The following is a 26,641-nucleotide window of genomic DNA, read 5'->3' on the forward strand; positions in this document are numbered from 1 at the left end:
TTGTTTGTTGTTTGTTTCTGTTTGATAATTTCTTTAGCGTTAAACTGTTTTACCTTTTATATTTAGATCTGAAGTCCACCAGGATTTGATTTGGTGTGTGGTGTGGGGTAGGCATGGTGGCTCCACGATCTAGTGTATCATTTACTGTTCCCCTCCCCCACCCCCTGGTGTACCACAGCACTCTTTGGCATAAAGCAAGTCACCAGACAGGGCAGAGGTGACTTGATAACTAGGTTTTGATAACTGCTAGCATGTGTAGGCTCACGGAGCCATTAGTTCAGCGTGCACGTCCACCCACTTGGCTCTCCATGCGCACGTGTGAGAGTCATTGATTTGCCTGCTCCCTGGCTGGTTCGCGCTGTGGTTACCTAGGTCTTTGTCCCATCAAAGCCTTTTAAATTGAAAGCCAGCCAGGTGTCTGCAGAGCGGCGGGTCTGCTGCGTAATTAAATAACCCCGGGAAGGGGGAGGAATGGATTAAGGCGCTGCTGTCCGGTTGAGTGAGGCTCAGTGAGGAAGAGGTTGAGCTACACTTGAAGTCTAGCTTCTTGGGGGAGATAAGGGGGAGTCAAAACTCTCAAATCCCGGAGATCCAGACGAGGTCACCGAATGTAAATGTCTCAGGGGTTCGGCTCAGCCCGGCGAATCGGCTGAGCGGGGTGGGGCCGCGAAGCCGCAAATCACCAGTTGAGGGCCAGAGAGCGCGCCGCCGGCTCAGAGCTGAGCCTGCGGCAGCCGGGCCAAGCAGCAGCCGGAGTGGGACAGCCGCGCGCACTGACCGACCGTCCCGGCCTCTCGGCGGACGCCCGCAGACCATGAGCCGCCCGAGCTCCCGGAGCAGTGCGGTGCAGGCAGCCCGGCGCTGAACCGCAAATCCGGACCCCGAGCGCGGCGCAGGGAGGTGAGTGTGCCCGGTGCGTTCCGGCTCAGGCTCCTGGGCTCCCTCGGTAGTAGCGAGATAGGAGTGAGAAGTTCTGTAAAGAAAAGTTAGGCACGGGGGAAGAGAGCAGCCTGAGTGTGTTTGTACCTCCTGAACCCAGGCAGACTAGACGTGGGAGTGGGGTTGGTCAAAGTGTGTGTGTGTGTGTGTGTGTGTGTGTGTGTGTGTGTGTGTGTGTGTGTGTGTGTGTTGGGGGGGGATGAGATTTGTGACCTGGGGGGGGGATCATCGGATCCCGGGACTCCCCGGTGTGAAGCTTGGTGATGTGCCTCGAGCATCCCTACCTACTCTCGGGGTCCGGGGCGGTATCTTTCCGGGTGCTCCGAACCCTCTTCTAGTCCAGTCCGGTTTTGCCCGAGTCTGGTCTAAGCTGGGGAGATGAGATGGCCCAGACGCCTCTGCTGGAAGCCCGAGGCTTTCTCCACTAATCTCTTGGGAAGTTTGCAAAGAAAGTGAAGGAGCCTGCCCAGTAACTGTTGACAACATCTCCCTCCCCTCGCCTTCCCTTTGTTGAGAAAGAATGAATAGTTGGTTGTGTGCTTCCCCCCGAGTCGGGGAGGGGAAGGCAAAAGGAAGGAGGGACGGGTCGCAGCCCATCTTCCTTTACTCTCTTAGTCTACGGCCGGCCGCTTAAGAACTTGTGTAGACACTCTTTAGAGGGCGCCTGGCAAAGGCAGCGGGTGCTGTGGTGCAGCGCGTCCCAGGACTAAGGTTTAACAGTTGTTTGAAGCAAGGTGAAGAGGGGAGTAGCCCCAGTGTGGGGTGTGTGTGTGTGTGTGTGTGTGTGTGTGTGTGTGTGTGTGTGTGTGGTGTGGGGTGTGTGTGTGTATATATGTGGTGTGTGTGTGTGTGGTGTGGTGTGTGTGTGTGTGTGTGTGTGTGGTGTGTGGTGTGTGTGTGTATATGTGGTGTGTGTGTGTGTGTGTGGTGTGTGGTGTGTGTGTGTATATGTGGTGTGTGTGTGTGTGTGTGTGTGTGTGGTGTGGTGTGTGTGTGTGTGTATATGTGGGGTGTGTGTGTGTGTGTGTGTGTTGTGTGTGTGTGTTTAATTTTCCTACAGCAGTTAGGGATGGAAACTAGAGCCCTGAGTTCAGAGAGTCTTTTCAACCTTGACTGTTATCCCCCAAGGTTCCACAGACCTCTCTATGGCAAGTATACTGGCTCAGGGAAGGTCAGTCTGGAAGCCGATTACCTAATTCTGTCCCTGCTCCCCTCCTCCTATGGAGGCGAGATCCTGAGGGGGGCTCCAGAGGGCTGAGTGGGAAGGGGCCTCTCAGTTATCCGGAAGTCCACTGGCTAAGCTGGATGCCCATCTGCGGGTGTGCCAGGAAGCCTACCCAGTATAACGAAAACAGTTTACCATGCCAAACACCAACTCACTCACAAGTGCTGTGAAAAAGCCTGACATTTCCAAGATGAGTAACCAAGATTTCAGTTCCTATTGATAAGAAAGAACTGCTTTGTCAGATGGGTACTGATCTTAAGAACCTTGCCCTGTAAATCCTTCACTGTATTGCTTGAAATACAATCCATGGAAGAATTATTCATACTTCAATCGGTTGGCTAGACTTCATAAGGTTACTTCAAAAACAAAAGGACACCCTCGATGCCTAAAGCCGAGCCCAAGTTCTAAGTGGAGAAGCCAATTTTATCTGTGGAGTCGTTCCATCCGCCCTCACTGTCTGACTTTGCAAAGAAGATGACAGAACTACATACAGATTTGAATTGCAAATTCTCTGTCAGGGCCAAAGTAAGGGCAGCTAAGGTAGTGGCATTTCCAGTTTGAAATATACAAGTTCTTAAGGCCCTTCCATTGGATTGCCCTGTGTGAGTGTAATTAGAAAATATCCCATTTCAGAAAACAGAAAAAATGAAGCAAGTGGGGTGGTCAGTCTGTTTCTGCCTCAGCTTGCAAGGCCATCAGGTTTTGTAGCATTTATTGTTTCAGTCATCTTTGTAGAGAAGTGAGTTGGACAGAGGTCCTAAACTTTTCAAAGCTCAGCGGCTAACTAGGAAGGCAGGCTGCAAGGCTGCTGGAGTTTGTCGTGAGTGAGGCTCACTCCTACCCTCAGAGTTCCAGACTCTCCAACTCTCCTATCAGTGGATCATCTGACCTTTGTATGTATTTGAGGATCTGACAGTAGAGGCAGAGGGTCAAAGTCTTCACTGGTGTCTGTTTGAAAGCACGCGTATGGTTCACTTGGAGTCTGTGCCCTTTTTGTGCCTATGTCCTCTGGGCTTGCTGTGTTTACATCTGTTGTAGGTTGAAACATCTCCCTCCTCAGCTGTCAAGGTTTCACTTGTGAACCCCCACTTCTGTGGGGACACAGTAAATTAGCTCTGCAGACCTGGCTCCCTCATGGCTGGAGGAGATCCTCTCGCTTGCTGTGTGTCAGAGACTTCCGTGAGCACGATCACATTTAATTTCCACAACAATCCAGGAAGACTTTAACACCTTTAACAAATGACATGCTGACTGTCAGAATGTGGTGTGGCTTGTCCCAGACCTTATAGCTACTATGCCAGAGGCAGGGCAGAGGTTGGAGGTGGTAAATACTGGCTCCAGGACCCTGGTTCTGAGTCAGACCATTTTTTTAAAAGACCAAATGGTACATAAGAAATGTTTAATGACAAGTGGCATTGTCACAGAAACATCTGCGTGCGAGGAATGAATACCCGGGAGCCAGAGTTTAGAAGCTCTGTACAGTTGCTTGAGCCACTTACTCCCAGGTGGGACTGAAATCCTTCCCCTGACCAGAACTGCCTTCAGATCTCTTCTTGCCCTGTCCCTTATCCCTTGCGCCTTTGGATCTCATGTCATCGGAAGTCCTTCAGAAAGACCCTCCCAGACCAGCGTATCACAAAGTTATCTTTTTCTCCAGCCAGCATCTTTTATTATTTCACTGGTTCTGTTTTGGATCCTTTGAGGGTACTTATGACTGCCTGGTTTATTGTTGTGTTTATGTGGTTCTGTTGGACTCCCTATCCCTCAGGTTTCTTGAGAGGGGAGCCTTGTTATAGCTCCAGTTTTAGTGCGCTGTGAGCCCTCACTGAAAGTACGTCAAGTGAATGAACATTATTCCTCTGAACTGGGAAAATAAAATTGGACTGCCAACATTTACTCTTCTGTTTTTTTTTTTTTTAAAGAATTATTTTTTAAAATTTTATGTGTGTTGCTTGCATATATGCCTGAATGAAGGTGTCGGATTCCCTGGAACTGGAGTTACAGACAGTCATGATCTACCATGGAGGTGCTGAATCCAAGTCTTCTGGAAGAGCGACTAGTACTCTTAATTACTGAGCCATCCCTCCAGCCCCCTAACATTTACTCTTACTGTAAGCTTCCTCTATAAAACATTTACCTGGTAAGGTCTAGGTCACCTCATATGGCTTGGTTTTGTTTTTGTTTTGAAGACCTAGTACAGTGTCAGCCATATCTGAGGGCCTGGACTATTTGATTCTGTTACCCAGGTAGACAATTTATGTGAAAGATGCTCTCTACCTAAGAGAATCCCCAATGCTGTCTTCTTAATCCTGGTTCCAGACTGGGTAGTGCCATAGAGCTTTAAAAAGGCTGATGAGTGTCCTACCCACAGAGATTCTGATTTTAGAATCTGGTCTGTGGTTGAGCAACACTGTAAACAGTCCCTATAAGATTCTTACACACGGGGCTGGGGACTTAGCTCAGTGGTAGAGCGCTTACCTAGGAAGCGCAAGGCCCTGGGTTCGGTCCCCAGCTCCGGAAAAAAAAAAAAAAAAAAAAAAAAGAAAAAGAAGATTCTTACACACAACCAGGCTGAGGGTGTGTGTGTGTGTGTGTGTGTGTGTGTGTGTGTGTGTGTGTGTGTGTGTTTTCAGAACGTATTCTCTACTTTGGTCCCAGCAGGCTTGAGGCAGCCATGGTGAGAGGCAGGGGCAAAGTTCATGTTTTGTTGATAGTTCCTGGTAGCGTGGGAGATACTTTCGTATCCGCTAACATAGGCGGTACTACTGAGTGTTCTGGCTTATGCCCTCGTGTGGATGGCTCCCTCTGGAGCCCTGTCTCACATAACGGACTCTAACCTCTGTCTACACTGAACTGTCCCCTGGTGCCTCACACACAGTTCCAGTTGGTGAGCTTATCTTCTTCCTGCCTGGATCCCTTCTGAGGCCTCTTGTTGAGAATAGCATCATGCTGTCTTCCCATGGCCCTGCCTTCCTTCCTTCCAACTTGGGACCTTGAGCCTCTAATGACTCTACACTCTGTCCTGTCCTTCCTCTTGGCCACGTCCTGAGGACGAAGTTCTTCATTGTTCTTCATAGTTTACTGCCATCTGTCCAAGTGATGCCCCTGGCTTCCCTTTCCAGAATTACCAGAGCCACTTAACAAGTTACAGACCAGATCTCTCTCATACAGGTCTTCTCTGGCACTCACCGGACACGTCCAGACACTTTGCGGAGCCTTTAAGACTCCTCGTCCTAAACTATAGGTCTTTCAGGAAACATTTCTCGACTTCTCCACTCAAGCCACAAGCCGTGGCCTGAAATGTGCTCGGTGTGTGGGGATGTTTCCATATTTTTATGGCTCTGGTGTTACAGTGTCCTCGTAGAGTGCTTTTCCTGATACATTCAATATTTATCTGTCTCTTGTCTTCTCTCCAATCTCTGGGAGTACGTCTATCAAAATTAACTGTTATTCCTTCCAACATGGATGGAGGTTACTGTTTCTGAGTTCTAGGTTGGAGCTCTCTGCATTATACACAGTGGTACTTAAATGTTTATCAAATTAAAAACAGGAAACGAAGACTGTAACAGGCTTTCTTATCAGAATAAATTGAGACTAAGGGTATTCGAGAGGGGCAACTTAGAGTCTTATTAGTTTAATCTCAAACTTAACTCAAACTTGGATGTGCAGAGACGTCAAAGTCACTGAGGCTGAAGTCACTTTTGCTCCTCTTGGCTCCTGGAATAAGCTTGATCAACAGCATGGCCTTTACACATGAAGACGTTTTGTATGGTACTAACGGTGTATGCTGCGTCTCTCTCCCTACCTCTTTGAGATGGTGCAGGCCTGTGAATGAGGAAGGAGGGCGACGAAAGCTCAAACAGAGGCAGTTCACAGCTGTGGTGGGTGGGAGTCGGGTTGGGGACTGCTAGTTCGTTTGCATCACCGGTGGTCAGGTAGAGGGCTAGGAAATTTTGATTTTTTTTCCTTTTTAAATAACAATGATTAACATTGAGTAAGTGCTGACAGAGTGCCAGGAACTGGCCAGGACGGGAGGGCCCCTCCCAGGACTCACCACCCTGTTTTTCTACATCCCTTGTGAGCCAAGCTTTCTATGTGGTCTCACGTGCAGCAGACAAGCTTCTGGGTTATCAAGTCTGGCAAAGAGCAGAGGGCAGGGTTAGGACTATATTCGTGGGTATATTCTGCCCAGTTCCCAGCACTCCTACACGTAGTCTCTCTGACCCATGTAGCAGTAGATTTGTGTGGCTTCGCATACAAAGTATGTTTCTTTTGCAAACTCTTTATTCCATTGCTGCCTCTGTGAGCTCACAGAGTGGTGGCTATGCCAAGCCCATAGTGCCTGTGTAGAGCCAATTCTGCAGGGCTGCTACCCTTCAAGGTCTTTCCCCCTGACCATTGCAATGAAAAGGCCGGTGAGGAATGGGCTCTGTGAGCTTGAGAACTGGCTGTGGACTTCAGCTGTCCCATGGTGATGTGCAGACCCTAGTTGGATCTCATAGGCACTGTAGGACATCTTCTGGGACTTCGGGTATCCAGGGAACTGTTACTTTTTTTTGTTTTAACTAGGGCTCCTGTTTGATGTGTGTGTTGGCCTTGATGGGTCTTATATAATGCGTGAAACTGTAGTTTAGTTTGGAGATTAAGCACTGTTCCAGGCAAACGACTGCCAGCCATCCCTGCATCCCTGGGAACAGTTGTAGGAGCTGCTGCTGCTACCTCGACCGCCATTTTCCTCTATGGCTGTGTCCCGCCCCCACTTTCTTATTCTTTCCCCCCTAACCTTTTTCTTCTTCTCTGCTTTTACATCTACCTGTGGGCACTGGCTTGCAGGCTCCAGTCTACTCTTGAAAATAGTCTACAGGGTGTTAACACCCGATGGCTTCTTGCTGCAACTGAGCTTGCTGATGCGTGGAAGAGAGGCCCACCCTGACCCCTGACCCTGCCTCGGTTAATTGGAATACAGAGATTTATTTATAAGCCTCAAGCCTTTGCCAGAGAAGCTGCCCTATCATTGTGGGTAGCACGATTTTGGTCTGGCACTGCAGAAACTCCAGCAGCTAAAGAATTCCAATCATCCCTGACCGTTTTTCTCATTTGCTGGGAGGTGCATCAGTGTAGCCATCATCAGACGGCTTACAGTGTTTTCCCTGGTGTTTATTGTCAGTCCTTCGGATAACAGTCTTTTCCCCTTAATTGCATCCTCCCCTTCTGTAATGATAAAATGGCTCCTGTGCCTCTAACAACCTGGGGTTGTGTTCATCTATTTGGATTTGTTGCCCATAGCTGAATTTCTCTACAGAATCCTGAAGGAAAGAGAGAAAGAAGGAGAGAGAGAGACAGAGAGAGAGAGAGAGAGAGAGAGAGAGAGAGAGAGAGAGAAAGAGAGAGAGAGGGGGGAGGAGGAGAAGAGAGAGAAGAGAGAGAAAGAGAGAGGAGAGGAGAGAGAAGAGAGAGAGAAAGAGAGAGGAGAGAAGAGAGAGGAGAGAAGAGAGAGAGAAGAGAGAAGAGAGAGAGAGAGGAGAGGAGAGAGAGGAGAGAAGAGAGAGAGGAGAGAAGAGAGAGACAGAGAGAGAAAAGAGAGAAAGAGAGAGAGAGGAGAGAAGAGAGAGAGAGAAGAGAAGAGAAGAGAAGAGAAGAGAAGAGAAGAGAAGAGAAGAGAAGAGAAGAGAAGAGAAGAGAAGAGCAAACTCTCTATTCAAGGTTCTACTAGTGATGTCTTTAGACAGTGTCTGCCTTTTGCTGTCTCATGACTTTTTCCAGTTTCTGGTATCTGTCTTACTTTTACCTTTCCCTCTCTTTCCCTCCTTAGATTAAGAATCATGGCTGCGGGAAAATTTGCAAGCCTTCCCAGACACATGCCCGTGAATCACCAGTTCCCTTTGGCCTCGTCCATGGACCTCCTGAGCAGCAAGTCCCCTCTCGCTGAGCATCGCACAGAGGCCTATCCAGACGTGTCCATACACGGCACTCTTCCACGGAAGAAAAAAGGCCCTCCTCCCATACGGTCCTGTGACAGTGCCAGTCACATGGGCACCCTCCCTCACTCCAAGTCCCCACGACAGAGCTCACCTCTGACCCAGGACCTCATCCTGGAAAAACCACTGCCAGACTGGAAAGGGGACAGCTTCGCCTTCAGGTAACGCCTGTCACTTCCTGAGTGAACATCGTCTTCCTCAAGGGCTTTATGTTAAGTGTACGCAAAGCTGTGTGAGTCCCATCTGCCCTTTCTCTCTTCCCTCTGTCTGTCCTTCCTTCTGGCGTATGTAAAGTCCAGTGTCCTTGATACCAGAAGGAAGGATAGACAGAAGGACCCTGGGCTTTACATATGTGAGGCAAGTGCTTAGCCTGTGAACTGCATCTGTAGCCCAAGAGACTAGCGTGGCTTCGGTAAAGCCATCACTGCACCTTAGCAGTTACCAGCGGATCCAGTCAGCTTTTACCTTTGTTTCTCCCTCTCTTCCCTCCTTTAGTATTAGTGAAATGAGCCGCAAGTCTCATTTTCTCATAAACTTATTTTATCTAAACATTTTCACATGGGCCTTTTAAGGGTTAGGATTCTGATTTAAACTGTATGTAACCACAGCATACATATGGTTTTTTTTAATAATTTCTTACCATCTAATATTTGAGATTTAAAATATATAACTTGCTGAAATAAGACCCTTCAAAGAAAACACATCAAAAAAACCCAATCATAGTATTGAATTCTGAACTGCATCCATTTAATTCTGTAACAATGCCAAGGCATATGTAAGTTAGGATCCGTTATTTCCTTTAGCTGTCCATATGCCAAAATAAAATTTTTGTGTGGCCGCATTACCAAATCAGCTTCATGGTGTTTCTGGGGGAGGATTGATTTCTCCCTGCTGAAGGCCAGGGCTCTGGGTCCGTAGGCCTCACCGCTGCAAATGCTGCAGGGTTCATCATGGCGGGGCTGTGATTGGCTTCTGCCTGTGAGAGCCAGTTTGGGAACTGTGCTTCTTTCCCTGTAGATCGGCAGCATGTGATGGTGTCAGGCAAAGAACTGGGCTGTTTCTGCCTTTAGAGCAAAGAAAGCTAGTCTGACCCTGGCTCACTTTTTTGGCTCTATCTGTACACTGAACACCTATGTTCATTATTGATTTTTATAGGCCCCAGGGGTTCAGTGGGACAATCCTCCCTAGTCCTCTTGAACACTTATAGGGTTGGTCCAGCATGGAGAATACCCTAGCAGCCAAAGCATTACAGCAATCTGCTTTCGTCCTTCTGCATCTGAAGCAACTCCTTTTCCCAACTCCATTTCAGTGAGAGATCAGATACAAGTAATTACGTAAGACGACTGACTACTAAACACTGAGGAAGAGATAGATGGACATGGGGGCAGGGGAGTTATTGTTTTGTATCTGTAACGGTCTTTAAAGAAGTAGTCATTTTGGACCTCAGACAACTACTTAATGAGCATAGATTCTCTAAAATCAAGAGCTGGAGCCGAGAGCAGGTTTGGTGTGTCTGCACACCCCAGAGAAAGCTGGTGTGGCCTGCAACTGGGGTGGGTTGATTAGGGGCAGGAGTTAGGCAGACAAGAGTGAAGCATCAACTTGAGTTGCACAATAAGAGACTGAGAGGGAAACAGGTGAAACCCAGATACTGTCCATGCACAGTGTTTAGAGAACCCCGAGGTGTTTCTAATGTCAGCTCTCAGATGCTTGTCCTGGGGACTGGAAAGCCGTGGACCACCTCTGGAAAACCCAGATGTGTACTTCCTAGCATAAAGAGCCATCAGGCAGCCTCCTGCTGAAATGAACAAAGAGAGTTGGGGGAGGGGGCGGTTTTTGTTACTATGGCATCACTGGCATCCAGTAGGCAAGGGTGAGGACGGTGACTGCCAGAAGCAAGCACCAATCAGTGTCAGGCTGCAAGATGCAGATAAACTGGCTGTTATGGTTGGCTTGTTGGGTAGCACATTTTCTTAACTAATCTCCTCTTGAGCTAGCTATCTACCGGGTACCAGACACAGACAGTTCACAGAGCCACACCTTAAAGCTGTGAGGTCCTCCCTGACCAGATGCCAGTGTACACAGGGGAGGACTGTAGAGCGGGGTTGCTGGGCTAGAGGTAGCAGTGGAGTCTCCCTCTGTCTCTAGGAAATTCTTCATGAACACCCATAGTCCAAACGCTAACCTGCAGGCAGTTCCAAGCTTTTTTTATTGGAGAATTGACATGAACAGAGGTCAAGCTCCAGAAGAGATCATATCAGAGGGTGGGTGCGAGGCCTCAGTTTGAAGTCCTAGCTGCAGAAGAATTAACAAGTCCTGTTGATCTCGGGCTTGTTTATTGTTCATGGCCTCACTAATCTAAATCCATATTTTTTCTTCACTCAAAAACTCATTTAAGAGAAATATAGGAAGTATCAAATGAATATCCTGCACAAGTCATGCAGAGCGGGAAGGCTGTAGGTGGTATGCCAAAGGCTTATGAAGTCCCATTTAGACTCATTATCAACAGATTCATTTTCCAACATGTTTTCTTTTTTAAGCCAAAAACTCTCAACTTTTGAGATTTGGGGTACATGAATTTTTATTTTTCTCCTTTAAAAAAATATTCCAGTAAGGTAACGAGCTGCCTCAATTCACTTTTGAAATAAACCATGATATGAGGGAAGAGTTTGTACAGGAGAGGTTAGAGCTGAGGAGCAGCAATGAGAACCCAAGGTTCTGCAGAGAGAGGCTTTACCAGAAGTGTCACAACGGCTACAGTGAGTGGTAGAACCCCTGCAGCGGATACAGCTCGGAGTGGAAAGGAGCACATCTCCACCACCCACAGATCATTTCAGTTCATGGCAACCTGGTCAGATGCAGACTATGAGAACTTTCTGGTCTCCTCACACTTGTTGACGTGGCAATGGTAGGTCCTCGAGGACATCCTAAACTACCTGTTCCCGTGTACCCCACCTACCCATAGAAGGCAATGATTCGACAAATGCCTTTGTGTCTTGTAGATCCTTTACCTGAACTTTTGCTCTCTGGAGTTTCAGTTACCCACTTCCAGCTGTTAGCTTGAAAAATGGAACATTCTAGAAATAACTCATGTGTTGTCAGTGTAAGCCATTGAGTAGCATGAGGAAACCTCACTATGTTCTGTTCTGTCCTACTCAGGACAAGAATCGTGTCCTGGTGTCACATACCCAAACTGTATATTCTACCCTCCCTGCCCCCAGAATTAGTCTCTTAGAAGCCATTTTGACTGCTATGGTCTGGCATATATATGTGTTCAGGTAGCCATCGCTTGACTTCTTAATGGCGCCAAAACATAGGAGTAGTGATGTTGGCACCTCTGAGATGCCAAAGAGCAGCTCTAAAGAGCTTTGTAAAAGTGAGGACTGAAAGTTTTTAATAAACAAGTTGCATGCTGAAGTTACCAAGATATGCCCTATATTATTGTGGTTGTTATGATTTGGTATTGCTGTCGTTTTCTTACTGTGCCTGATGTATAAATTATACTTTACCAAAACTGTGCGTCTAGGACAAAACAGTACATGCAGGGTCCAGTACTAACTGTGACTTCAAACACCGTTTGGAGATAAGGGAACAACTGTATTCCTGAATTGTCCCAGATTTGCCATTTTTACAGAAACATGCCTAGCTTATTAATCATTAAACTGTGACTTTTACTGTAATTGAAAATTATTTGAACAGCTGTCCCATGAGAGGCCTTGAACAAAGTAGACAGAGTCTCCCGTGAGACCCAAAAGTGTACAGTTCTTAAGTGACATACCTATGTACATCATATCCTCCCTTTTACGAATAAGGGTGTTATTTATAGCTCTTACATTTTTATAGCTTTAAAATATCTTAAAGGACTTGGTGGTATAGCAGGTGGATCTCTGAGTTTGAGGCCGGCCTCGTCTACAGAGTGAGTTCCGAGACAGCCAGAGCTACACAGAGAAATCATGTCTCAAAAATGAAAACAAAAACCAAAAAAAAAAAAATCTTAAAGCATTTATCCATATTCTTATTGGAACATCAAAGCCCTGTATAAGGCATGGCAAATCTCTTCTTCCTCTTGTTCTTTTTCCTCCCCTTCTTCTCAACATCACCATCATCATCAGTTGAGGTAATGGCTTGAGAGTTACGGAAGCACCTAAGCATATACCCTAGTGGATTACTGAGTTTGGGGAGAAGGGACGGTGCTTGCTGGCCATTCCCCAGACACTGTGCTCCACGGCCTCCATGACATCGTGCAGCTGTTGGCACCCCTGAACTGTCTGCTTGAGTGAAAGAGGGGAGTCTCCCGTCTAACACCCTAACACCTCAGACATCAGCTTTGGGGAGAATAGATCCTCAGTTGCCAAGAGTCCGAAGGCCAGCCTGGAAAAGGAAGTTGCTCTTCTCTTCTGTAGACCATATCTCTCAGCTTTCTCGCTGTCTTGGCTGCCCTTGGGTGTACTTGTGGTTTTGAAAAGTGGCCAAAGCCAGAAGCCAGAGAGTCCTTAAGCCTGCTGCTTGATGTCACAGGAGAGCCTTTGTTCCAGATGCACAGCCAGGCTTCTCCAGGAGGCCTGCAGACAGGATTTCCTTTGACATTGTGTCATTAGGTTGCTGTCCCTTTGGTTCATTCGCCCTCACGGATGGATTTGGATTTGAGTCTAGAACTCTCCATGAGCTGAAGGCAGCCCGGGTTCTGTGGGGATGTCTGTGTTGCCAGGATAGCTTAGAGATCAGGGTGGGCCCTTTTCCTGCCTGTGGGTATATGGAGGCACACATTCCTGGGAACAGCTGTGTGGAACTAACTCCTTCCTCATCTCGTGCTGTGGGCACATGTGGCAGGACAATGTGGGGTTTTATGAGTCTGCACGAAGGACTGTGACTGACTCGGCACAAGTGTTGTCACTGACAGTGGCCTTGAAATCTGCACCATTATTCCTGGTGAAAACCAGCTTGCTTTCCCAAGCAGCAGTTAACCCCCTGCCTCCACATCAGATCTTTAAAGAGGTGGTGGTGGTGTTGGAGGAAAGAGGAGGCGAGGCAGTCAAGCCCAGGATCCATGCATTTTTTTTCTCTGAAAAATCATTTCAAAGACCTGGCTTGGGCTGTCAGTGCCCTTGTCTGAAATATTCTCCAACTATGGCTTTCTCCTCAATGAAGCAAGATGCTGTCCCAGACAAGCCAGTAAACCAGGCTTTCCTTTCCAAGACCGGAACCGGAAGACCTGCAGTGCAAGGGGCCGCATGTGGCGCCCATGGTTTGCACGTGTCACACCTGCAGGTTGCAGATTTTCCCTATGCAGAAGGAAAATGGTCTTTTGAGTTTTAAGAATATATTTAGTAGATTAATAGATGCTATTTAATGAAAGGTCCTTTCATTCGATGACTAGGGTAATGCTGACTTCTTAACGGCTCTAAGCATAAGAATGTCTCTAGAAAGGGACAGCCAGTGGGTTGAGATTTACCAACATTTGGTGGTGCCTCCTTGATGTGGGTCAATGCCGCTGTTGTGGATGGACTACTGATATCCCAGACAGGGGACATAGCCTGGCTCTGGTCGTCCCTGATGTGCTGTGGCTAGAGCAGCTGGGTCAGAGCTGGTGAGCCTGGTCCCCTATCTTATACGCTTCTATCTTGAAGGAGACCAGAATGAACTGTCTGGAGGTCTACCAGCTGCCCGCCGCTAGTCCTAAATTCTGTCCTGACAAGAAACTGAGGGGCTGGGATCTGTGCATTCCCAGCTGTTCTGGGAGAAAGGAAAGGGTTTTTTTGTTTTAACTGATTGTAAACCCCAACTAAGAAAATATCCAGAGAGTGACACAATGCGGTCCTTGTCTAGTGGGGCTTCTTAGGTCTCACCCCCTCCCCCAAGGCAGACCTGCTCTAACTCGTTCTTTCTCCATCCATGCTACTTGGGAAGGACCAGGCTTTAAATCTTAGTTTGTTTACTTCCCACAGTATCTGCTAAGGCATATTGTAAATAAACCCACAGCTATGAGCGAATCTGTCAGCCATCCCAGCCTGGCCAGGATATGCACACCAGAGAATTCCTAACTGCTCTTCTTCTTTGGGGGAGAGAAGTTGTCTTCCAGGGACCTGGACTGGGTGACCTGCACACCCTGGGGTCACAGCCATTCCACAGGTTGTAACAGTCATCACCCTGTCTAGCCTATAGGATTGGAAGCAAAATATCAAACTCTCTCTAGGTGCCCCAAGGACAAGCTCATATTGCCTTGTTGAAGGGTTGTGTTTACAGGGAGGACTGAGGAACCTTCTAGCCTGTGAGATCTGTAGTTGCAGATTCCCCTGCAAATAGATATGAGATCAGAATGACTTTGTAGTCAGAATAACCCCCAACAGGGATCCCCTCTTTTGCAACATAGTAGCCTGGAAATTGACTGGAAATTGATTTGAAAATAATCCACCCTGGGGCATGCTGGGATGGCTAATTGGTTGCAAACCATGTCCTTAAACATCAGCATTCTAGTTTTCACAGTGAAGCGTGAGCCACCACCCCCTTGGCACCTGCTTTGAGTAGGTCACAGGTTTGCTCTTAGCTCTCACCTTGTCACTAGTTGTCAATTCCTGGGGACACCTGGTCCTGAGGATCACTGGGAAGTTCATGTTACCCTGACTATCCGAGCTGCCAGGGATCTCATAAATCCCAGCAGCCAGACCTGGTAACTTCAGGATCTTGGGTCCACTAGTGTACTCTTCTGAATTACCTCATTCTTATTGGGTAGCTCAAACGGGCATGGAGGAGGAGGGGCTCAGGCTGGTTGATTTCCTTCCTTCCTTCCTTCCTTCAGGAAGGCAGAGCAGGGAGGCTCCTAATCCCTGCTGTGTAACCAGAGATCACATCCCTCGCCTGCAGCTATAGCAGGAGAAAGTTTCCCACGAATTATTGCTGGTGCCTGCTAGGACTCCATTATCTGGGTCTGATACAGCAACAGGCTTCAGCCTTGCTCACTGTTTGAGGGTACAACAGTCATACGGGGTGGTAGAATAGAAGCTCACCCTTGCATTCATACCCTAGTCAGGGCCTGGCTGTCCCCAGTGGACTGAAGCAGTTCCTGCTTCATTGTTCTTACACTTAATGCTCATCTGCTGTTCATTTGTCCGTGCATTTTTATTAAGCTGGTTTTATTTGAGGTATTGTGTTGGGGACCAGTGCCCAGTGGAGAGTGACATAGATATGGCCCCTGTCCTTAGGGAGCACCCAGTTTAGGGGTCCTGGGACAAATGCATTGATACAAGAAGTACTAAAAGAAGTTGTATCAGGAATATGCCGTCAGAGGACCCTGGCTTAGATGGGTGGTGAGTGACAGCTTCTCTGGGGGCAGGAACATGTGGAGGTTAAAAACTTAAAGAAAACGTAAAATACTTTACTGGTAGTTTTTATGTTACCGTGTATTGAAGGGTAACATCTTTGAAATGGGCTAAATGAAAATACAACTAAAATTAATTCTATTTGTTGATCTTTTATTTTAAAAACTTGTTAGGAAACATTCGATTATTTACGTGATTCATGGGGTGTTTCCATGAGACAACACTGATCTAGACCTTGGCTAAAGAGTTTAGATTTCCTCTGCATGCAGAGGGGAACTTTTGAAAGGCACAACATGATCAGATTGGGGTTGTAGAAGATGCCTGCCCCCCTCCCCCTCCCCCTCTCCCACCCCCACCACCATTTTGTGGAGGACTGACTTATGGAGAAGAGGGTTGGGAGGGGACAGGAGATAGTTCGGCTCTTGAATAACAAACGAGACAAAGAGGGTGGATTCAAGATACTTTTCAGTCTGGAGAGCTAGTGTCTGTCTGTAATCCCAGCCCTTGGGAGTCTGAACCAGGAAGATCTTAACTTTAAAGCTGGTCTGGGTTAGATGGTAACATTTTATCTAAAATGAACAAACAAAAATACATTCTGTGTGTAGAGTCTGGCAAGTGTATGGAGGGCTGGGTGAGGTGGGGTGAGGTGAGGTGGGGTCAGGGGCACGGCTTTGGCAGTGGAAGGGTGCAGGTAGGGTTGGGAGATGGGCTCATTACTACCATGGGAGATGCAGGAGGGAAGGGTCATTATTTTGGTTGGGTGTTTTCCTTTTGGGAAGGTGGTGGCCGATCTCTGAGCATGGAAACTTCTGTTTGGGGTGTGCCCTATCAGAGACACAGAGATACCGAGACTTCTCATCATCAGGGAGCTGAGGTGTAGTCTAAAAATGTCCACATTGAATCAAAATCAAAGCCACAAGAGTAGATATTGCCACGGAAGGAAAGACTTCATAGGAGGGAAGGCCCTGGGATCCAGTCCAGAGGAACCACAGCTTCCTGGGATCAGCAAAGGTAGCTGAGTTTGTAGATAGAGAAATTAATTAGGATCTGGAGAGGGCAATTCAAAGGAAGACACCTCCCATCCCTGTCCCCTTAAGAAAAAAATTAGTAGGAAAAGTTGATATTTTTTTTCTATTATGTAGCTCTGGTTATCCTGGAACTTGCTGTGTGACTCAGGCTGGCCTCAAACTCAGAGAGATCTGCCTGTCCATGCCTCTGCTTGGATAATGGTGTGCATTACCATGCCTGACTCAAAGATTCAACCTTAATAAGCTTTTGATAAAATAAAGTAAAACAATTTTAGTTGGTTTTTTTTTTTTCAGTAAACATTTTTTTATTTGGTTAGAGCAGACATACCCCCAGGGGTCACCACGTGGCTGGACCTGTGTCTGTATCTCAGTGAGTTTTCTTAAATGGCCCTAGCTGCTGTAGATGACCATCCCAGATGACCCAGCTGTGTCTGTCCATGCCGCAGCTAAGGACAAGCCTGAGCGTGACCCAACGTAAAATCATAAACTTACGTAAAAACACGATGTCTGTTTGTTTTGATAACTAGGTTGTTTGGTAATTGAGTGTCAGCTTTGCAGAGGACAGTATTGTGATGTCTTGTGGAAAGGTTAGCTCTGCCTGTGGTGGGGGCCAGGCGTTAGTAGGAAGAATGGCAGCTACTCTCCTGGGGACTAAATAGGCTGTCCCTTTGAGAAAGGTTGTCTGCTCTAGAAGGCAGGTCTATCTCTGGAACTCTTTTTCTGAAAGGCCTTGACATTAATTAAAATTTTTAGCACTTTTATTCTGCTTTTGGATTACTTAAAAGGAAACCTCAGCAAATGGACTCTTTTTGAAGGGTGTGGGGAAGAGGGAAGTGAGGTGGGGGGCAGGGCAAATGGGACAGGGAGGGAGGACAGAGAGATACCAGCCAGACGAAGCCTCTGCTTTCATCAAAGGTGCTGTGTTTGGGCTTTGATAGCTGACCAGTCCCCAATGCCAGACCTTGTGTGCCTGCCAAGAGACATACTGGCCTTGATACGGGTTTTTCGTTTTGTTTTGTTTTGGGTTTTTTCCTTTTTTCGGCTTTTTTGTTTTGTTTTGGTTTTGTTCTTACTCTATTCAGTCTGGGGACCTCCAGTTTAAAATTTCAGCAGTGACCTTCAGCTTAGTGCTGTCACTGGGGCTCTGCTGGGCACAAGCTGACCCCAGCTGGGTGGCTCATCAGCCAGTGGGCACCTGCTTCGTATCAGTCTTGGACTCTGGTGTCAGCTCACTATAGCGGAGGGCACAAGAGACACCGATGGTTGTTGGAGCTCGTTTTTTCTTACTCAGGCATTGCTACATTTTCTGACAAGCTAGAAATAGATGTAAGTAGAAATTGGCTCTTTGAGAGAAATATCCACTCCTCTCATCCTTCCAAGGAGGGATAGGTGCCCACTAGCCTCTCTGGACCATAAAAAGAAAGATCCTCAAGGTTGAAGGTGATGGTAACCATGGTTCCATGGATACAGGAAACTGTTCAGTGAAACTAAAATAAAAGCCCTCTGGTCCAGAGAGTGAAGAGGCAAGTGATCTTCCAGGTGTCTCTGCCATCTAAGGCTTTGTATAAAAGGTCACTTCCAGCCAGCACGTACCAGTTTAAAGGATTGCCCCCTTGCAAACACACACACACACACACACACACACACACACACACACAGAGAGAGAGAGAGAGAGAGAGAGAGAGAGAGAGAGAGAACACACACAGAGAACACATAAACACACGCAGGATACACACACACAAAGAACACACACAGAACACACAAATACATCCAGAACACACAGAACACATTTACACAGAACACATACACAATACACACAGAACACATATACACAAACATACACAGAGAGAACATGTGCACACGCATACACACGCGTGCACGCGCGCACACACACACACACACACACGAGAGAGAGAGAGAGAGAGAGAGAGAGAGAGAGAGAGAGAGAGAGCTTCCATTCATAGCTCACTGAACCACCATTGAGGACCAGGCTTTGTCCAGAGACTGGAGGTCCATAGAGAGACCAGGTCTTTGTCCCAAGGAGCTTGTAGGTCACAGAGCAGTAGGTGCCACTCTTGTGGCATCTGACTCTCCCAGTGCTGTTCTCGCCATCTTCTTTGCTTGCTGACCTAACTTCCTGCCCACTAGAAGCCCTTTGTGTCACTCAGTTAATCCTTCCCATCTCTGACCCTAACATCTGTCCAGGCATCACACAAACACACCCCAACACGGTGTGGAGATAGTATTTAATAGACAACCTTTCCCTACGGGCCTGCCTCTTCTGTATTACCGCTTGTGCCACGGCATTCCAACCTTGGACCTGGATCCCAGGACAGGTCAGGCCATGCAACCAAGGACCAGAGCAGAGGTGTCACTGGTTGGAAAGAAATGGAGTGTGGAGCAAGTGGGGCTGTGAAAAAGGCCACAGGCAACAAAGGAGCTTTCAGAAGTGACGTCTGGAACAGTGAGAGCACAGAGAGAGAACCAAATAGTTGGCGTCTGTTCCACTCACTTGCAGGGTGGGTACAGAAAATAGCTGCTCTGATTGGGAAGCGGGGAGGGGATGTAAAGGCAGAATGGCTGTCCTGGAGTCCATGAGGCCAGAATAAAAGGTCCCTGGGAATCAAGGAGACAAATAGGAGCTGAGGCCATCCCTAAACACTGTCACTGCAGGGAATATTGGAATGACAAAAAATGGCAGGAAAGAACCGGTGGTGGTGGTGGTTATTATTATTATTATTATTGTTGTTGTTGTTGTTATCATCATCATTATTATTACTAGTTGCTGTTGTTGTTTGTCTTTTAAAGAAGGCAGGGAGTTAAAATTAGTATACAAAATGTGCTGAGGTTTTCATATGGTGAGGTGAGGAGGAGTCACATTCCAGGTGTGGTCCTGGCAGCTGGGAGGGGACCAATTACCGAGAGGGGGAAAGTGAGGACAGAAAAGTGTTCTTCGTCCTGTTGGGAGATTTTTCCTTGGGGGACATGGTGGTGGCTAGACTAGGAGAATGAGCACTTAATGTCTGGGGTGTGACAAGTCGAAGACTATGTCTTAGGGGACTTCCTGTTACTAAAGTCAGCATGACTGCTTTATGCTTACTGAGCGGGTATGTGAAGCTATGTCCTCTGTCCCCTTCTTATCAATTAAAGAAAGTCATTTAGACAATAATGTTGGCATAGCAAATACCCAGTACCTGACACAGATTTTGGAGGCAGGAGAAGGATGTCCAACGACAGATCTGAGATACAAGAAAGCACGTTCACATTCTGAAACAACACGCCAAATTTAATTGGCAAAAACTTTGTAGGGAAAGATGAAGACTTACACTGGAGGTCCCAAAACATTAATTATAAAGTAAATTACAAAGTAAAACTGTGGGGTTCAGATTAACTGCTTGCCCTGAAAAATATCCTAGGGTTTGGGTCACTGTGGCCTCAGAATGAGTCACTGTCATGTTCCGGTTGTCAAAGAACATTACTGTGATTTTTAGGGGCAAATTGAAGCTCAGGGTTCAGACCAAGGGAGTCGTCACACAGGCCTGCCCAGATCTCATATGGTGAATGGTTTAACTCTGACCTCAGAAATGCAAGATGATTCCTTCGCACCGGAGCTTCCGGCCTTCCTTTCTGCGGTGAAGACCTGTGTACTTAATTTTTAAGGAATAGACCTTAAGTCCTTTGGTATTGGTCACGAGGTAATTCTGGTGTCATGTGTTAACACGATGAGACTATAAACCGTCCTCACTTGAATCCTGTCAACAGCTGGTGATCCCTACAGCAGCACCATGAGTAAGCATGTTGAGATAGAGAAGAACCAGTCTCCTCTCGTTTGTTTTTGCAAGCTGATGTGACAGAGATATCTCTGTAAATCCGTCCTCGTGCCAACAGCTGCATCTGTTTTGAAGTTTGCAAAGGCCGACTCCGATGGTATTTCCCGGCACCATTATTATTTCTCTGTGTAATTAATCTCGGTATCAGAAGAATAGAATAGGAAAAAAAAACAAAAAACAAAAAAAAACCCACAAACCCTTGTTAGTCTGGGCACAGCTAATATTTCCTCCAAGTTGTCAGTGTGAATTTTGTTCTTTGTTGAGAGAGTTGCTATATAGTCCCAAGGTGGCCTTGAACTCACGATCCTCCCTTTCCAGCCTTCCAAATGCTGGGGTTACAAGTGCACATCACTGCACGCAGCATCTGCCTTCTGTGAAACACCTGTTTCTCCCTATTTTCCCAGTCAGCGGATGGAAATTATCCCATGGTAGACTCTGTCCTCTGGGTTATCACCCCGTGCTCCCAGATACTGGAGCTCAGTAGGACCAGCCTGTCAACGTCACTTCAGAAGCATCTGGTCTATGGTGTAGGGAGGGAGGCAAGTCTCTGGACTTGGGGATGAGTATTCTATTGCCGAAGGAGCTGTCTGAGGTCGTCACACCTCAGTCCCAGGCCTATGGCTCAATGATCTTAAGGAAGACGCTCCATGGACACTTCTTCCCCTTGGTGAGCTCACTGTGTGTGGTGAAAGAGAAGGGTTGGGGTCTCGGTGCTCTGCACAGTACAGGACACACACATGCACACTCCTGCAAACAAACCAACATTTATTGAGCAGTCCTGCCCTAGAGATGCAATGGTAGGGAGAGCATGGAGCCTGTGCTCAATGTTTTCATAGTCCAGTAAGAGAGACAGGGCACACGGGGTACATTAAATTATTCTTAAAGCTTCACGGTGTGGGACTGGAGGATGACTCAATGGTTAATAGCTCTTGCTGCTCTTCTAGAGGACACAGATTTGATTCCCAGCACCCACATGGTGTCATAGAACTCCTGCTCCAGGGATGCCCACTTATGACTTCTGTGGGCACCAAGTTTGAACATGCGCATACATACATGAAGCAAACACATACACATAAAATAAATACAATTAGATATTAGAAACCATAATTCATTAGAAAAGTGAACTGAGATGCTACTGATTCTTTGAGTTGCAGTTGTGACAGAGCAGTCACAAAAGTGGGGACACATACTCCTCTGTGCTTGCAGTTACGCCTAGCATAATTGTCATCAGAGACTTCACTCAGCAATTGATGGAAACAGATTCAGAGACCCACAGCCAAACATTGGGTGGAGCTTGGGGAGTCCTGTGGAAGAGGGGAAGGAAGGATTATAGAAACCAGAGGGGTCAAGGACACTAGAAGAAAAACTACAGAATCGACTAACCTGGGCCCATAGGGACCCACAGAAATGGAACCATCAACCAGGGAGCTTCAGGGAACTGACTTAAGCCCTCTACACATATGTAACAGTCGTGTAGCTTAGTCTTCATACGAGATTCTTAATAGGGGGAGCAGGATTGTCTCTGACTCTATTGCCTGCCTTTGGGACCCTTTTTCCCGTTCTGGCTTCTTCTTCTAGCCTCAATAGGAGAGGATGAGCCTCTCTTACTGCAACTTGATGTATCCAGACTGGTTGATATCCACGGGAGGCCTCCCCTTTTCTGAAGAGAAAGGGAAGAGGAGTGGATGGAAGGAAAGAATTGGAGGGAAAGTAGAAAGAGGAAACTGTGGTCAGGATGTAAAGTAAATAAATTGATTTTAGAAAAGAAGATAGTGAGGTAGGTTCAGAGAATTTGGATTTATTGGCGTTGTGAAAGAGATTAGGGCGGCAGGATGAACAGGAACTTGGGATCTCAGCATCTAATGAAATAGAAAAGAAGACGATGGACTTTCCTATACATTAATGTCATCCAATTGAATGTTATAATGAAGTATGTTATATAGTTACACGTAATTGTAGAATCCTATTGTAGTGGAAGGAAGACTAGTAGTTTATAGTCTGTTGCCCTCTTCCTTTCTCCCACCCTCTTCTTCCTAGGCAAGATTCTAAGAGGTCAGTGGAGCGCCATGGTGGAGAACTAGAGATTCTAATTTTTAAGGCGCAGAAGCCAGCAGGTAGCCAGTGGAAAGCAGGCTTCATTCCAGTTGTTGAGTCCTTCCCCTGATTTTTGTGGCATATCCTGGTGGGAGAGTTGGGTCAGAAAGTACCTGGTGGACACCAGGTCTGAAGGATCTCTCCTTTTGGGGCCCATGAGCTTCAGTAAACAGACTCAGACCTCTGGCCACACTTAAGTCTTCTTGTACTACAATGCAACCCAGTGTTCTAGGGATGAGTTAATTTTTGTGGTTAATAAACCACCCACAAAGCAAGGACTTTATCTTGGGTTTATAAACCTTCTGGTTCCTGCCCTCGGGGAGTTTTAATTCTAAGATTTCATGATGTAGTGCTTTAATATGTAGATCCTTGCCCTACTTCCAAGATCTTTGTGGATTTCCTTTGGGTTCTGTGCAGACAGTAATATAGCACTTTTCTTGTAATCGTCACAAAGTATTTGACCAATACCTTTAAGGGGAAAAGGTTATTATTGTCTCATGATCCCAGACGTTGTCAGTCCACTAGGGTGGGGAAGCAGGATCCAGCACTCAGAACAGTGAGCATCTGTGGCTCTTGTGTTTTCGCACCATGGTGGACCGGGAACCAGACGTGTGACCTTCAAAGGCTCGCCTCTAGATACTTATTCTGCCAGCCGTGTCCCACCACCTAAAGGTTCCACAACCTCCCAGGATTCAAACCATAAGCCCGAGGGGGAACTTTCCCATTCATATCCCAATATCTTTTGTGAATTGTGACCATTTGAGTCCCCCTTTCCTGGGGTTTGTACCTTTATTTCTTTTGCTTAATTAGCTATACTCGTTAAGACCTGCAAGACAATGGCGGACAGAAGCAGTAACTGGGGGGTGTCTTCTCCTTGTTTCGGATTGGTTGGTGGGATGATTGACTGATTAATGCTTCCCATACTTTATAAGAAAGACTGATGCTTTCTCGTGGAGACCTTCCATCAAATAGTTCTAGTTTAAACCTTTTACCTCATGCAAAGATGATTTTTAAAAGTATATCCCCAATCAACTGGATGTCCCAAACTATTCAGTTCATGAATGTGGGAAGTTGTGTCCTTAGACCCTCTCGTATTAAATTGACAATACCCCTGAAGCAAATCTAACTTGATTGTATTTTTTTCATTCACTTGTGGCTTTGGTCTATCAATAATGTGCTTAGACTTTTTCCCGGCAGGGTGTGAAATTTAACGTCCTTTTCCTTTTCCTGACTTTGCCATTGCGATCGAAGTCGTAGCATCCTCTCTGTCAGGTCCCCTGGGGAGTTTTTATAATTCTCAAAGAAGAAATCATTCAGTTTGGCAGAACTGGCTATGCAGTAAAAGCTGTCTAGTCCAGAGAAATCTTGCTCGGAGGTATTGAACCACTAGCTCTAGGTTTCAGACAGTCGGGGGAGTGGGGTGTTCCCTTTCTTCTCGGGGTCTGTTTTGCCCCCTGCACATTTGCTTGGTGTTCCTAAGCTCCTTCGCTGTGTTTATATTATACCCATTTCACTCCTGCCGCGTCTCCTGCCACCTTCCCTCCCACTCTCTCCCTCAGGGTCTGTCCCAGCGTCTCTGTGAAGAGCCAGGCTTGCTTGGATCCTTGTTTAGTGATTAGTTTTGCTCAGCCTTTATCTCCCCTGTTGTAGTTTGTATTTTTCCTGTTGCATTGACTTAAACCAACCTCCTAATTAATTCCCAGTCTCTCTTTCCAAAAACAGGCACTTAAGGGCACACACTTCCTTCCAAACACCATGGCAACTGGGTCCTCCTTGTACCGTAACCTGTATTCCGAAATACGCCGTGTAATTGGGAGTTTGACTTCGTTACAGTGTCTGTGTTTTATAGGATAATGTGTTTATCCCTGCCTCTTATTCTTAGTCTAGAATTCTCGATCATTCGTGACCTGAAAAATGTGGCTTTTTGTTACTTCGTTTTGCATTTTTAAAAGAACTATTCGAAGGCTGAACATGTGGCACTGAGCTTGAGAGGAAAAGGCAGGAGGGTCTGGGTGTTCTAAGTCAGCCAGAGCTACATAGTGAGACCCTGTCTCAAAAACCCAAAGTTAGGAAGGAAGGGAGTGAATAAGGAAGTTCCCCTCCTGTTCGTGTAGGAGGCTACTTTTAAAATCCTTTAGATTACAGCATGGAAATGCAGGAGGCAATGTCTCTGTCCTGAACCTTCAAATACCAACTCTGGTCACTTTCCTCTGGACATTTTTATCAGCATCAACCCATATTTTAGGAGCTTTTATTTGGAAAACTGTGTGAACATATAAATGTTGCCATTAAGTTCACCACTTTTAGTATACAATTAAATTTGTTTTAACTTACACATTAAAAGCGTAAGAACTGTACATGGTAATTGGATAATGTGATTTTTTTGGTTCTTTTTTTTTTTTTTTTTTTTTTTTCGGAGCTGGGGACCGAACCCAGGGCATGATTTTTTTTATACATGTATACATACATTGTATAATGTTTGGTTCAGATTAAACACTTTGGGCTGTGGAGACAACCCTGTGACTAAGATAAGCTTCCTGTGCATCTCTGACCTAAGTTTGAATCCCCAGCATCCATGTAAGAAAAGCCAGCTATGGCTGTAATCCGAGGAACTGCAGCATTGGGAAGGCAAGGACAGGTGGATTATGGGAGCTCAAGTGACAGTCAGCCAAGTGAAAATGGTGAGTTTCAAGTTCAGTGAGAGACAGTGCTAGGGGAATAAGGTGTATCACAATAAAGACACCAACAGCTTCCACAGGTATACACACCCACACACCCACATGCACACACATGCACACACATGCACACACATGCACACACATGCACACCCATGCTATCTTAGTTAGGGTTTTACTGCTGTGAACAGACAGCATGACCAAGACAAGTTTTATAAGGACACCATTTAATTGAGGCTGGCTTACAGATCCAGAGGTTCAGTCCATTATTATCAAGACAGGAACATGGCAGCATCCAGGAAGGCATGGTGCAGGAGGAGCTGAGAGTTCTACATCTTCATCTGAAGGCTGCTAGCAGAATACTCCCAGACAGCCAGGAGGAGGATCTTAAAGTCCACAAGGCCACACCTACTCTAACAGGGCCACACCTTCTAATAGCGACACTCCCTGGGCCGAGCATATACAAACCATCACACATGCATACCCATGCATACATACATGCAAACCATGTTAAATGTTGCTATCTCTACATTACCTTACAGTGAGAGTCTAAGGATTTAGAGTCTGGCCCTTTCAGCCTTCTGAAATACAGAGTAGGCTAGTTATCTGCACTTTCCTCGCTGCGTCTTGCTGCTGTTCTCAATTTGTTATTTAGAATTTATTCCTCAGCCTGTGCGAATCCTCTGCTCCAGCCTACTTGCCCGGCCTCTGGGAACCACTACTCTACTCTATGCACACAGTGCCCTCTTGATTCTAGGTGAGGTCGGATGCAGTACATGTCTCTCTGTGGCTGATTTAATTCTCAGCCTCTGCAGTATCGTATAGCCATTTCCCAGGGTTCTCTTCATCTTAAAGAATGGATGGACGCTCTATACTCTTAACAACCCCTTCTCTCTTCCCTGTCAGAATGATAGCGTGGTTCTACGTCCCGTCTCTCTGAATTTGCCAAACCTTGGTACCTCATGTAAGTAGATCATGTACGACTTGGCCTCCTGTTACTGGCTTATTTCACACAGCATAATGTTTTCAAGATTTAGTCATGCTGTGGCATATGTCAGAAATGCCTTCTTAAAGGCTGCATTATATTCCATTGGATGTGTATACCTTTTTTTGCTGGCCTTGCCACTCATTGGTACTTAGGGTCATGTCCACACTTTGGCTTTTGTAAGTGATGCTCCTGTGAGCATGGACACACAAGTCTTTAACACCTTGCTTTCAGAGGCATTAACTGCTTTATATGGTAATTGAATGGGCCTTATAGGCCCTGTCATGATGTCACATAATGTCACATAATATAACACAATGTCACTTCAGCAACAGGATCCCTCATTTAGCTCCACTCTCAAGCCTCATCTGGCCCATCTGGCTCATGTCTATATTTTAAAGTAAACCAAATCAGGACCTTCATTCTGTCCTCAAAAATCCCTTCACAGGGGGCTGGGGATTTAGCTCAGTGGTAGAGCGCTTACCTAGGAAGCGCAAGGCCCTGGGTTCGGTCCCCAGCTCCGAAAAAAAGAACCAAAAAAAAAAAAAATCCCTTCACAGGAGTGACCAGA

At 46.5% G+C, this 26,641-nt stretch overlaps 1 protein-coding gene across 2 annotated transcripts in view; it reads left to right on the forward strand.

Annotated features, from left to right (window-relative positions):
• The first annotated feature begins 486 nt into the window (after positions 1-486).
• Positions 487-26,641, forward strand: part of Bcar3 (BCAR3 adaptor protein, NSP family member) — a 113,399-nt gene continuing 87,244 nt past the window's right edge. Inside the window, exons 1-2 of one of the 2 annotated variants that reach the window (NM_001107722.1) lie at positions 487-900; positions 7,977-8,303. In NM_001107722.1, the coding sequence (NP_001101192.1) occupies positions 7,987-8,303 (317 nt within the window). In that variant the 5' untranslated portion in view covers positions 487-900; positions 7,977-7,986. Of the gene's footprint in view, positions 914-7,976; positions 8,304-26,641 lie in introns of both variants that reach the window. The other variant, XM_039102442.2, reaches the window with a different exon arrangement.

The sequence above is a fragment of the Rattus norvegicus genome, chromosome 2 (genome assembly GCF_036323735.1).
Source record: "Rattus norvegicus strain BN/NHsdMcwi chromosome 2, GRCr8, whole genome shotgun sequence".
In the NCBI taxonomy this organism is placed as follows: domain Eukaryota; kingdom Metazoa; phylum Chordata; class Mammalia; order Rodentia; family Muridae; genus Rattus; species Rattus norvegicus.